At 36.7% G+C, this 14,063-nt stretch overlaps 1 protein-coding gene and 1 long non-coding RNA gene across 2 annotated transcripts; both read left to right on the top strand.

The window, feature by feature from the left end:
- The first annotated feature begins 3,785 nt into the window (after positions 1 to 3,785).
- Positions 3,786 to 6,527, top strand: LOC104604232 (uncharacterized). Its single transcript, XR_736375.2, has 2 exons — positions 3,786 to 4,147; positions 5,844 to 6,527. It is a non-coding gene; the product is annotated as an uncharacterized LOC104604232 (long non-coding RNA).
- Positions 6,528 to 12,718: 6,191 nt separating this feature from the next.
- LOC104604239 (mavicyanin-like) lies at positions 12,719 to 13,727 on the top strand. Its single transcript, XM_010268513.3, has 2 exons — positions 12,719 to 12,962; positions 13,181 to 13,727. Exons 1-2 carry the CDS (start codon positions 12,797 to 12,799, stop codon positions 13,564 to 13,566), a joined length of 552 nt encoding a protein of 183 aa, XP_010266815.1. The 5' UTR covers positions 12,719 to 12,796; the 3' UTR covers positions 13,567 to 13,727.
- Positions 13,728 to 14,063: the final 336 nt, after the last annotated feature.

Here is a 14,063-nt window from a genome sequence, read left to right as displayed (position 1 = left end):
TATGCCAATCTAATACCTGCCATTAACCAGTCGTTAAGTGCCATTTGAAAATACACAAATACCCTTCAAGTGTAATCTCTCTTTATCAACTATCCAAACGTTGACAAAAAATGAACAGTACTAAATCCTTGCCTCTTCTATTCAAGAAAGTTAGGGTCACCAGAATGCCCATAACCCCAACTTTCTTGAATAGAAGAGGCAAGGATTTGAGACTATTCATTTTTTATCAACACGTTGATGGTTGATAAAGAAAATTAGATGACATTGAAAGGGCATTTGTGTTTTTTCAAATGTCACTTAATGGCTGGTTAACGAATTGGTTAATGACAGGTACTGGATTGACACATTTTGAAAATTCGGGTACTGAATTGTCGCGTTTTAAAGTTCGGGGACCAAAGTGGCATTAGGCCTAAAGTACAGGATACTAATCAAGAATTTTCCCTATATAATTAGCCAAGTGAGTTATATCTTGGCCCACTTCAAATGAACTGCAGATAAAATCATGCAAACCAGGTTGAGCTACCTATATATCTAGGGCCCATCTTGAACATTGGCGTATTCACTCTGGATAGATAGTCCATCTCCAACCAAGCTGCTCATCTTGGTCGAGCCTCCTTTGCCGTGTTGGATAACTGTCCGTTGTCCGGTTCCTGAATCAATGGTGTTCGTCTATTTGTTCAAAGGAACATTATCCTATCTCATCCTCGTTCCTTTCTTTCTTTTAATAAAATTCTCATTTTCAATAAAAATAGAACACCAATCTATGTGTGTTTTTTTTTACAAAAAAAATCTTGTGTATATGTATCATTGTACCATCTACAAATGCAACCTACACTATACATATGGAATATTGTGAACCAAATACGTAGTGGGCATTGCTTTATAAGATTAGCATTATGTACATGTCGATTTTAGATGATAATGAAAACAAAATAATATAAAAATAACTATTATTTTATCACACTTAATTTTATTTAATATGAGATGAATATAAAATCTTAGAGATGTGTTCAGTTATTTAATACGAACTAGTTATTGTAAATTTTCATTTTTTTGTCTTTTTTAAGTTTTATTATTTTGTTATGGCATGAAGGGCTAACACATTTTGTTTTGGGTCAGTTTTAAATTTTGTATTTCATCTCCACAATCAATGAAAGAAATTCTTATTTATCGCACATATTTTTCATTAATATGTAAATGTAAAATATTAGAGTTGGGTTTATGTTTTTCACAATTTTATTATTTTTTATAATTTTTGTATTTACTTCTATCTTAAAAAACTTATTATATAACTATGACATCATAGGTTGACCCATTTGAACCGAATGGTTGAATTATTATTGCTAACCCACTAGACAAAAAAAAAATCATTTTTTGGTTTATTTTGAAAAGCTTAGGATTTCTATTATTAAAAGTATTGGATATAAATCTAATTAGTAGATTTTATTGGTGAGAAAAAACTTTGAAATGTAGGATTTAAGAAGAGAGAATGTGAGTTAATTAACACCTTAGATATGAGATTTAATGAGATGAAAAATAGTAGTTCAAATTATATTTTCTGCTAAAAGGGTATCTTAATCAGGAAAAATTCCACATGCTAATTCTTACTTTTAATGGTAGTATAGATATAGATATAGGTAAAGGAAAATAACAACCCAACAGTCTAAGACATTAGAATCTTGCATAATACTTGGCCAATATGACTTTACAGGAAACCTGAGCTATTAGCTATGGAACATAGGTTTTTGATTCCATCCCTTTATAGAGATCGGATCTGCTCCTCACACCTGGCACCTCACATGCACATCCTACCATGCATTAAGAACATCTCCCGCACTTATTAATTATTATTCATGGGAGATGTTCCCAATGCACAATGGACGTGCATGTGAGGCGCCCATTTGTGAGGAGCAAATCCCGTCTCCCCTTTAAAAGTAGAATCAATTTTGCTCCATGCAGAAACAAAAGTTTTTTTTTTTTTTTCCTTTAAAAGTCTACACACAAATAAAATGCATATGACTGATAACCACTCAATCTCTCCTCTGAATTTATGACTGATGTAGAACCAAATTGATTGACCCACAGCCTATAAAACAGCTATCAATTTCACGCCTTCAGCATGGAAGTGTTAATGAGAGGCTTCCCCCTAACTGCACATCAAGAATATGGATGATATAAATTATAAGAGATGTTCCTACTATGTGGATGTGGATGGATGAACTTGACCAATAATGTATCGTGGTGAGCAGATCATGACACTTCACTTGCCTTCTTATTAGGGCATGTCTAATAATGTATCGTGGTGACCAATCCGACTTGCACAGCTATTACTACCACGTCTAGTTCTACCGTAGCTTATAGATTTTTCGGATTGACGGTTTGACATGCTGGGCTTTCGGCCTTTCCCACAGACCAGACCAAGGTCCCCACCCCCAACTTTTTGTTTTTGTCCAGTGAAAAGGCCAACAGCCTTCTGGGTCTTTAATGAGACTCTCTAATGGGCTCGATGTAGAAGCCCATGACATTAGCCATCCATATGGATTAGAGTGTAGGGCTCGCGTTGGAGGGCACCGTACACGTGGAGAAAGGTGTTAAGTGACAATGTGGGATCTGCTGCACTTGTTTAATTTGCGTAGGTGCACTTGGATTTAATATGTAACAAACATATCATTTCATTACACGTGTATAAATGTACAATCGGGCACCTGTCACGGACCGAATAAATATATAATTTAATAAATCACAGCAGAGCACATATTTGAGGTAGATATTATAAGTACAAGGATTGGGCACGGTTTGATACGATTCTGCCAACCGTGGTTAAAGTTGAACAGATGCGAAGCCTATGGAATAGGGATCGATGCAGCCTGATTTGAAGAATAGAATATGCACGGTATTGAGCCCATTCAAATTTTAATAAATACTTAGCTGGAACTTAATAAAACTTGATACTTAATTTATTTTTATGACCAGAGTTACACTTGCAATTCCTTACAGGATGTGGAAGGAGAGTGGTGATTTCCCCTTCAGAATTATAAGATTATTTACCTCAACATTCAAATTTTAATGAGGGAAAATCCTCTTTTTGAAAAATATGAAAGATAGAAAAGCTTAAGATGAATGTGGATGGGAGTTTTTTGTGTCTTAGTAGTTTAGGTTTTAGTGCAGTTCTAACGAATGATGTTGGTGCAGTCATAACTACACAAGGAGGAAGATATAGAAGTGGAATCAGACTATCAACTTTTAGTGCAGGCTCTAAAAGACGAAAAACTTGGAATTGGTTTCGAATGCAAACTTTCTATGTTTGGACGTTAAGCTACTGAAGATCTAATAAATTCTTTTAATCATATAAATAGATCTTGTAATGTTGCTGTTCACATGCTAGCCAAGAAAAGTCTAAAAGAACCTGAGTTGTTTGTCCAAGATCCACCTCCACCTGAGTGAATTCAAAATCTGACCAACCAAGACTTAATTAGACTTTAACTATTACATCTTTTTGTACAGTGTGACTGTTTTATTATTAATGATCTCATCTTGCTAGTTTTTACCAAAAAAAAGCTTAAATATATATAAAAACCTTGTTTCTGTTTAGAAGGCTATCATCGATTTATAATTTTTGACATCATCATTAATGAGACAATGAATCTTGTTCTAGCTACACACAGCGTTGAGATATCATATAATTAAAGTCCAAATCTGCTGACCACACTACAGCTGACCACAAGATGCTTTTGATGCGCAGCCATATCGATGGTCAGCTGTAGTGTCTGTGGACAGCTGTAGTGTCCATATCGAAAGTGTTATGGACAGTCATAAAATTGATATGGACTCGGACCGGTCCGAACAAAAATCGTCCATTCATAAAATGGACAAACCCCAAAGTTCGAACAGCCCACTGGTCCGTTCATTTTCGTTTGAAGTTTGAACGGACGTTTCACTTTCTCAAAGTCTAGGCTTTGGCGCTCCATCTCAAAGTCTCGCCGGCGGTATTTCCCTCTCTCAGCGCCTCTCACTTTCTCTAGCGAGCAGTAAAACACTCTCTCTTCTCTCAGCGCCCTATCACTTTCTTCAGCAGCGACAGCAGTCACAGCACTCCCTCTTCAGCGGCGACAGCCTTTCCTTTGACCTCTGCGATTTGTTCATTCAGGTATTTCATCTATCCTCTGTCATTAGAACCTAGCACAGAAATCACCATTCTCTCTTTCTTTGTTTGGATTTCAGGATGTTTCCAAAGGAAACGTTATGTGTTAGTTTGTGTTGAACAGATCACTTGTTATTTTATGTTTTAGAAATATAGCTTGGATTTTGTCTTCTACATTTGAAATAATTTATTTTTTCTCCTTTTTTTGTGTAATTGAGTGATTAACCATTATGATTTGAATATGTTTAATATCATTTTGTTTTTCAAAGTAAAACTATAGAGGGAATGTTTTTTAAATTCTATTCATCAAATTAGTAAATTGATCCTAACAATGGGCAAGGGATTGTTATTGCTATTGGTTTTCACAACAATGGTAAACTAAGAATTTTGAAACTGAGATGATATTTTTTATAAAATATAAAATTTGGATTGGATTGGTTTTTAAATTTTTATAAATTTAAAATATTTTATAAACTGTGATTATAAATTTTTTATAAAATATAAAATATAAAACTAAGAAATTTTCACAACAATACTATTGGTTTTTAAATCTTTCTTATATTTTTTTATTAAATACTTGCTTATAAAATTTGGATTGGACCTAGAGTTGTAATGGTTTATAGTGGTCTAGGTTGGGTTGAAGTTTTGAACCAATATCTAGTCTATTGATAGAAGATAAGAGTGGGGCTGTGAGGCTGTCAATGGACCAGGTGTGGGTTAGATACAATCTGAATTAAAACCAAATTGAACAAGTTAGAAAGTCCAATAGGACAGTGGATTGGATTGGACCCAATCCGATCCAGGTTGAACATATTGACAGCGATAATTCAATGGATTGGATTGGACTAGTCCATTTTTTTTTTCCTATTTTGTATTGTTTTGTGACATTATCCACGCATTTGCAGCTACTGACATGTAATTGGAAAATCTATTCAACCTTGACAAAAACATGCCAGTAGCAACTTTTAGTTTCTTATGGAATTTTGGAACTTAAATATACAACTGCAAATTGTCTTCTGTATTGTAATAGAAACTTCTTTCAGTAGAGCCTAAGGTTAGAACTTAGAAGTACAAGATGGTGTCACTTTTCTTTTGAAAATAGTCACACCCTTCCATATGTGCTGTGTTCTGTGTTTCATTTAAATCCATCTAATGCTGGAGATGGTTTGACTCTCCCTATATGCTCAATTTATACCAAAAGAATAATATCGAAATTTAGTTATCATTTTGATTACTATCTTGTTGACTATAGAATATAGATAGTTATGACATTTTCCTATCTACTGCTCTAAGTTTTATCAACTGTGCTAATTTAAGTAGCCATGCAACAAGCTTGCCCTAATCCCTTTACGACAATGCTAACCATATCTAAGCATCAAGTTTCTTAAAGTTCTTCAAGAACATATTTCCCCTCAAGCTTTTGTTATTCTTAAAGTTCTCTTAATCTTTTTTTTTTTCCCTGTGACATGCTCTCTCTGTTCTGAGTTTGAAAATCCTGGTGATATTTCCAATTTTCTCAAATGAGATTTCGTTTCAGTTCAGGTAATTTGATTAATAGAAAGCTTGTGAATTGAATACACAATTAAAGTATAGTCTGTGGGCGTGAAATTACAGTCACTAGTTATATTTATTTGAAGTAATTTTGGGTTTGAGTTGTTGTACAAGCAATATACATTTGGCCTGGTCCGGGATATTTTTTCAGGTGAAAAGGACTTGCTTGATCGGATGTTGCTGCAAGCAGCAAAGTTTCACTCTAAAATATTGTAATCTGTTGTTCAAATAACATTTGCAAGTGGACAAAGGATGGGATATGATTTTTAACTTTCTTCTAACCAATTGTGAGTTGAGGAATACTGAAAATAATAAATAAAATTGTGACTTAGGAGATAAGCCTGATCCTAGCTTCCAATTCTATGGGGCCGGGGGGGGGGGGGGAATCCTGGGGAAGAGCACAGCTGCTGAAGCAAACACCAGGTAATTTGGTCCAATTTTCTCATACAAGGTTCGGTTCTTCATAAGAGATTTGGGGGCATTTTGATTGAGAGAGGTTAATTAGGAAGTGGAATCAGTTCAGGTAAAACATAGGTGTTCAAATCATCGAGGACATTTCTTGTTAAAAAGAGATGGTGGATGTTTCTAGTAGCTGAAATGGGATTTCTTGGTTTGCATTTTCATGTAGTTAAGTTCTGTTGTTAGCTTGTTTTGTGTTTTTCCAATTGGATTTGTGGGGCAGAATTTGTTAAACCTTGTGTTATCTTTTTCTCAGTATGGGGTAACACCAAGCCTTGTAATCTTTCTTTATTTTATATTTTAATGAAATTTTCATTAGAGATCAGAAATCCAATGCTCTAGTAGAGTTTGCTCTGGTTCTTATCTTGCATATTCAGCTTTTATTCTTCTCATCTTCACCATTTCTTACAATATATTCTTCCTTACAGTTATCAAACCATCTGTGGATGGAACAGAGTCTGCTCCAACTCCTACTGTCTTCTTCCAATCATCCTATTTCGTTTTTTGGTTTTTGATGAACACCCCTGATTCCAACCATCCTATTTCTAGCTTACATACTTGTCTGAGTATTCTGGGCTAAGCAGGTCTGACCAGACATTCAAACCATGTTTACCTATTAACACACCCGACAGAGATAGTCAAACAAATGGATGCAGTATTCCTGATTCATCTGGGTAAGTAACATATGGTCCAGAAACTTGGGCTATTCAACTGACTGGACCAGGTTTACTGAGAATGTTCCAAGAATTACCAACCTTTATGCATTCATGCTGCACCACTTATATGAAGTCCCAAAGTCAAAAAACATGGCCGACTGAAATGGGAAAGAGTCGTCCTTTCTGGTGTACGTGTTGCAGAAGACCATAAGTCACAAGTGACGTTAATGGTAATGACCCACAACTGAACCGACCCAGCAAATAGAACCTTAAAATTTGACCCAACTGCTTTCACATGTAAGTGGCCCGGTCCAATTCAGACACTTTCTCTTTGTCGATTGCTTTCAGATCAGATGACGCAGTAAACTGTTTACGTGAAATGAAATCAGTTGACTTTTAAGTAAGGAAAACATTTAATTTGGACTGGATTGGGTTCAATCTGATCCATTTGCATTTCAATTGGACTGGACTGGATCCGATTTATATGGGGTTTAGACCAGATTTAGTCCAATTCATTTGTAAATGGATCAATGTTGAACTGGACCGGATTGGATCAAATTTAGTTCAATTGACAGCCGTCATGTGCTGCTGTAAAGTGTCTTGTGGCCAGCGTATACATGATTCCAGAAAGAGTTTCAGTGAAGTAGTGTTAGGTGGAATCTTATTCCACCAAACCTCCGTTGCTAATGGAAAAGTGGAAAGCGGTCGCCTCAGGTGTAAATCATGAGTGGGTGGGTGGAATAAAGAGGCTCACCACACCACCCACACCTCATCGGTACCTCACAAATGGACAAAGCAGGGTGAGAGGGGCAGTTGGCCCAACCCAACGTGCCCTAACTGAAAGGCATGGGTTACTAAACTCAACCCAACCCAACCCAACCAATCGATAAGGAGCTTAGGGCTGCAAGTCGGGTTGAGACCAATCCTAACTCAATCCTATGTTCTAAACCCTCAATCCTAACCCTAACCCAACCTGACCTACTCAACCCTAACCCTAACCTAACTTGACCAATTTTGGGTTGGTCCCAACCCAATCTTCCCATCCTTTAAAATCTAGTAAAAAAATAAGTATTTATTTATCATGAGTTATGACCTATGATGGAATTTTTATCAAAAATATAAATTCATAAAATTAACAATAATGAAACATAAAATTATGGAAATAAAATCATTAATAACAATTCATAGGATCAAGCAAATAATTTGAATCTATTTGATAGGTCATATATAAAAATTACACAACAAAAGGAAAAGACAAGTAGTAAAGTACCTGTGAATAACTTAAATAAAGAAAGGCATGATAGTATGTAGAGAGGGTTATACAATTATCATGCATCTAAACAAGTAAGTGTATATATATGACATGTAGTAGAATTGTAGACTAGTAGTCTAGTACTATAGGGGATCAGGTTGTTCGAGGGGTCAACCCTAACCCAACCTGAACTAAGGTCGGGTTCAAGAATTTTAACCCTAATCCTAACCTGATCATCAACTCGACCCAACCCAACCAGGTTTTTTGGGTTGGGTTAGGTTTGGGCCAAACCCGACCCAAATTGTAGCCCTAAAAGAGCTTTTACACGAAGGGGATCTGCTCCTCACAAATGGGCGCCTCACAGTTACATCCACCGTACATTAAAAACATCTCCTGTAAATAATAATTAATACGTGAGATATTCTCAATGCATGGTAGGATGTGCGTGTGAGTGTGAGGAGCAGATCCGGTCTCTTTACAATGGTTTTGCATCACTCGGTGGTTTATTTGGTATAGGCTCACCAGGTTTTGACACCAACGTGATCCCCTCCTTCACCAGGGTTGGGGTGGGCTACTCATATTGTGTACGGTGTACCTCCATTATTTCCCTTAAAAATTAAAAAATAAAAATTTTAATCAATCAAAAACCCCCGAAATTTTGAACGAGTACCAGCCTACCAGCTTTTTAAATTTGATACTACTTGAATCGTCCATGTAATTTTGCATTGGGATGAAACATTGCTTTCAACCATGAAAGCGAGCATATCAGCTTCGAACTCATAAGACCATACTCACAGTTCGCACAGTAAGGCAAGGTTTTTCAAACCTATCCAGAGAACGAATCGATCAGAGGTCCGGTTCCTAGGTCAAATGGTCTGACCATTTAAATCGAATGATTGGCTTGTTTTAATAAAAAATAAAAAATAAAAAGGAACGGTTTAAACAATTCAATCGGTTCAATTGCCCGGATTAGCGATTTGTTAATCAAATCAACATTTTTTTTTGCAAATATCCGTTTTTGAAGAAAAACAAAATTAATCACCTAACCGATTCCCGATTTTTCCAATCCAACTGTCTGGTCCAATCCGGTTTAGAAAACCATGCTGCAAGGGACTGAAGTAAGGATGTGAGCACTGAAGCCGATTTTGAAACAGATGGAGAGAACCAAATCCAGATTCTTGAGGGTCGGTGTAACAAAAGGCCATTTTGGAAGGCTTCAGCTTTAATTGAGTTGCACTTATCCACGTTGAAGAAGCTATTAAAATTAGCTTTACCAAAAAAAAAAAAAAGATTTAGTTGCTGAATTAAAGAAAATTCGGTCTTTCTGGGTTTTTGGCCAAAGATAACTTATAGATTATGTATAGGGAGCTTGGATCTCCTACCCACCACAGCAATCCTACCCATAAGATACTATGGCTGTACATTGGGAACATCTCCCGTGTTTAAATGTTTTCATTCATGGGGGGATTTTCCCAATGTACAGTTGTAGTGTTCTGTGGGTAGGTGGTCAATTGGACTGGATTTGATTTAATCCGATTTAGTAAATCCAGTCCAATGTGAGTTCATTACAAATGAAACAAGTTCAATCTAATCCAATGAATATTTTCAATCAAACCAATTCAATGTCTGGACCGTTCAAATTTGTTTTAGTATAGATTAATTTTATCTCAAACCTGACACGTTGACACTTATATTCTTATCTTCTATATCAATGAATCAAATATTGTCTCAATCCAACTCAATCCAACATAAATTCATTACGGATGAACCAGGTCCAATCCAATCCAATAAATACCATTAAGTCTGGACTGGTCCAATTCAATATGTTTTATTGATCCATCCAATCCGTTTAAATTGATTTTAGTTTGGACGGGATCCAATCCAAAACCGATCTATTAACACCCCTAAGTATTCTTGTAGGTAGGAGATTCGGATTCATTTATGGATCCACCTTACAAAGCCAGAAGATACTGTTTGCCCTCCCGAATAAGAATTAGGTAGAGTCTGAGGAACATTATTTCAAGTTGTTTGGAGCTGAAGAATGAATTCAACAAAGGTAAAGGTCTAAGCTACAAACATGTGTATCGTGAAGTGAATCAAGCTGCAAACTGTTTGGCGCATGATGCTCAAGTTTGTTTGTCGGAGATCCTTCTAGTGAGTTTAGGTAATCTTCGAAAAATAAACTATATATACCTAACATTCTACCCTTTTGAACTCGGAAACTCGGCCCACACACCAGGCACCCACCCATATATTGCTGAGTCGAGTTGATGCGAAGGATTCAAATAGAATTAACTAAGAAAACATAGCATGCATATACAAGACAAGTAAAACAGTAGAGATGTACATACCCATACAGTATTCGCTTGTTGCCTTTGGGAAATGCTTGCTAATATCTATCACAAAAATGTTTTGAATTTATTCAATTAACCTGTAGCTATGTCATGGATTAATTGAATGTGGCAAAAATAATACCATCAATATATAAAGGAGGCAAACTAATGAAAACCGTACAAACTACAGAATTAGGTGTGTTGTATGGGAAAGGGAAATTACTATGCCCTTTTATTTCATTTTCTAATTTACTTTTTAGGTTTTGTTTGCTTTTCGGTAAGTTATTTACTTAGGTAAGTGTTTTTTAGGAAATACTTAGTTGAGTAAGTGCATTTATCCATGTTCTTTTATTTCTCAGGTAAATAAGGTAATATGCCTATTTTAGCTTTAAAAATCCATTATTAAAAGGGGCATTTTGTCCAATTCAAGTATTGACAACTTTCCCTAGGTGGAAAAGTTATTTACCTACCCAGGAAATGGATAAGTGATACCCAAGAAAAATGAACTTTCCCTAATAATTCCTACATAAATTTCAAAAAAAGAACATGAGTTTCTTGGTCAATGGGAGTCAAAATCCCATTGACTAATTTTCCCACTCTCAAAATTCAAAAAAAGAAAGCCCCCTTATTATATGAATTAATTTTGTAAATGAAGTTAATAGTAATCAAACACCACCATTGAATCTAGTTACTCACTGCTTGCTGTTCTTGGATGCATTCATTACACCCACCTCCCTTCAATTTCTCACGTCATATGTATTTATTTATCTATCATCTAAGCCTTAACCCAATTGGTTGGCTACATGAATCATTCTTTCCATTCTGTGCGGTGCCATATAAATTGTTACATCATGAGCACAGGTCATTTCTTACTTAGTTAAGCCCATGTCAATTATTATCTGCCCCTCCCCCTCTTAACCCCTTCAGTTTACAACATATCACTTCTTCTCATGGATGCTATAGATTCATCATCTTTTATATACATAATCATATCACATCTTAATATACTTTCATTTTAACACCTCTTAAAGCTACTAAGTTCCTTTAAATAACTTCATTCGAAGTGAACAAGAACTTATATGAGGGAGGTTTCTTGCCCCTTGGGCCTTGGAAAGCCCACTTCCCCAACATTACTTTGATTGATTGGAAAATTGGTATTTGGATATATGCTGGCTAGGCCAGTCATTAAAGAGAAGAGTCCAATCTTCACAGTGGACACACGATCGACCAAACTTGCTGGCTTGCTGCTCCTCCGGCATTTATAAGCTTATTATAAATATATCGAGGGACATACCGTCCAGATGATATATAAGACGAAAACCGCTTGCTATCATGAAAATTCTGCCAACTGTATATATCCTATCCATGGTGCTTTTGCAACTCAAGCCATGCCCTAGGCCACTTGTTTGGGGGTTGGTTTGGTGATACGTTCCCTTGATGACGTCCATTGGACCCCGTCTTCACTATTATTAACAAGTAGGAACACAGAAAAAGGGGGTGGGGGGGGTGGAGGGGTAGTGTTCATTTGGCGGACACCCTTTAATTTTCCACTTGTCAAAAAGTTCTGGGAGGAGCTCTCCTTAATTTTTTCTTGGTGTGTATATCACTCCTCAATCTTATTCAAATCAATAGTCTTTTCCTCTTGACTCTAATAATTGAGTGAGTTTCAAGTAGTTAGTTGTTTTATTTGTTCTGTTTCTATACTTTAATATCGTAATCACTGCATATGTATTTTATATAAAAAAGATGCCCATAAGCCATTAAAAGGGACCCTTTTTATGTTGTGTCAATTGGTTTCTTGAAACTTCATATTTGTTTTTTTTTTGGGGCGGGGGGTGGGTACGTGAAGAAGGTAATATCAATTTTCTTTTCGGCTGGGTTTGTAATTATTCAAGAGCCGAAAGATTCTTTTTCGATGCAAAGATGTGTTTGAATAAATTAAAGGAAGAATAGAAAGGACCCAGCTTCACGTTTGCTTAGGCTGTGTTTGGTTTATCAAAAGATAAGAGAGAAAGTGAAATTAAGTTGAGATCTATAAGCAGAGCCCGATATATAAACACGTATATACTAACATGAGGACAGGCCTTATCACATCCAATTTAACAACCATGTTTAAAATAAAAAAAGATTAGAGAAGAAGGAAAAAGTTACAGACATAGTCACCTACCTCTTCCTTTAGGTATAGAGTTCGACTCAAGTCATCTCGGGAATCCACCTTTGAAAATTTTCATTAGAAAGGAACCAAATCAACAAACAAAATAAAGTAGACCAAAAGTTTACTTACTCCAGTCACCCTCTACTACTATATAAGGAACCCCCTTCTCCAACAATAACGACACACATCTCTCTCTCTTTCTCTGTCTCTGGGTTTTAATTTGTGTGTCTGTCATATACGTGGTGGGACATGGCCACCACGGCAGCCGGCATCTTCTCTGTCGTCGTAGCATTGTGTTGCGTTGTGCCGAGCTTGGGCACTGTTTACACCGTTGGAGACGAGACAGGTTGGACGACGAATGTGGACTATAGCTCATGGACCAAAGGGAAGACATTTGCTGTGGGAGATTCCCTCGGTAAGTTGTAAACTAGTGCGTAGGGTTGATAATTCCAAATAAAACTCACAACCCTAGCTAGCTAGAGTTGGAGTTTCTCTATTTCCATTTCTTGATCAGATCTCCTCTTCTTCCGTCTATTAAACAATGAGTATGAGATTTGGTGCGTTTAATTAGGAAGGGCGTTGCAGCTGATTCATTCTCGTATTAACAATTTTAAGTTTGGGCCGTTTTGGCAGTATTTAATTATGCAGGAGGAGGTCACACGGTGGATGAAGTGAGCCAAAGTGACTACACCAGCTGCACAGTGGGCAACGCTATTAGCTCGGACAGCAGTGGGAAGTCGACGTACACGCTTAAGACAACCGGAACTCATTACTTCATCTGTGGAGTGCTGGGCCACTGCGGGAATGGAATGAAGCTAGCAGTGACTGTGGGGGATGGAGCAACCCCAACACCATCTACCTCCACCACCACTCCGACATCGCCTTCTACTACAACCACCACCACCACCACGCCCACTACCACCTCCACTACTACTTCTGCTTCTTCTTCCACCTTCCTTTCTCCATCCATCGCTATCTTACTCACCTGGCTGGGATTGCTCAAGCTGCTTCTCTCCTAGGTTAGCCCACGCTACACATTCTAGCCAGGAAGGAGGCAGTGCTCTCTCTCTTTCTCTTTCTCTCTCATTAGATCTGAGTTTACTGTTGCAACCGAGGAATGTTTGTATTGTAGTTTCCTTTAATAATTGAAATGAATTGATGAGGAGATGATGTTAATCAAGGGTAATCCAATAGTGGTATGATTATGACTTTATGAGTGCTTGGTGAAAAAGTATTTATTTCTAATGGGGTTGTATAGTTTTTTTTTTTGGATACTATAAGTATTATGAAAATTATGTGGTGGGTGAAGGTCGGCCAAAAACGTAATAAGCACTTATTGAAAAAGAGGCTTAGGCCCTTGTTTGGTTTGCAGGAATAGAGGTTTGGAATGAATTATTCCGATTCCAGTTATTTGGTTGAGTTGTTGGGCAGAATTGAAATCTCATTTGAGGGAATAGTCATTCTCTGTCTTTCTCTTGGAAATGAAATCTCATTCCTGCTAATTCTAATTCCTATT

Source organism: Nelumbo nucifera, chromosome 5 (genome assembly GCF_055504915.1).
Source record: "Nelumbo nucifera cultivar China Antique chromosome 5, China Antique-T2T, whole genome shotgun sequence".
NCBI classification, from domain to species: Eukaryota; Viridiplantae; Streptophyta; class Magnoliopsida; order Proteales; family Nelumbonaceae; genus Nelumbo; species Nelumbo nucifera.
Note: the sequence above shows the minus strand (reverse complement) of the source record. Positions and strands in the feature narration are given on the sequence as shown.

What these genes read in the sequence shown, in the direction of transcription:
- LOC104604239 (XM_010268513.3), top strand. Translation starts at nt 12,797, where the DNA reads ATGGCCACCACGGCAGCCGGCATCTTCTCTGTCGTCGTAGCATTGTGT. An exon ending in TGCTGTGGGAGATTCCCTCG is followed by an intron (nt 12,963 to 13,180) that starts GTAAGTTGTAAA and finishes CCGTTTTGGCAG; the next exon opens with TATTTAATTATGCAGGAGGA.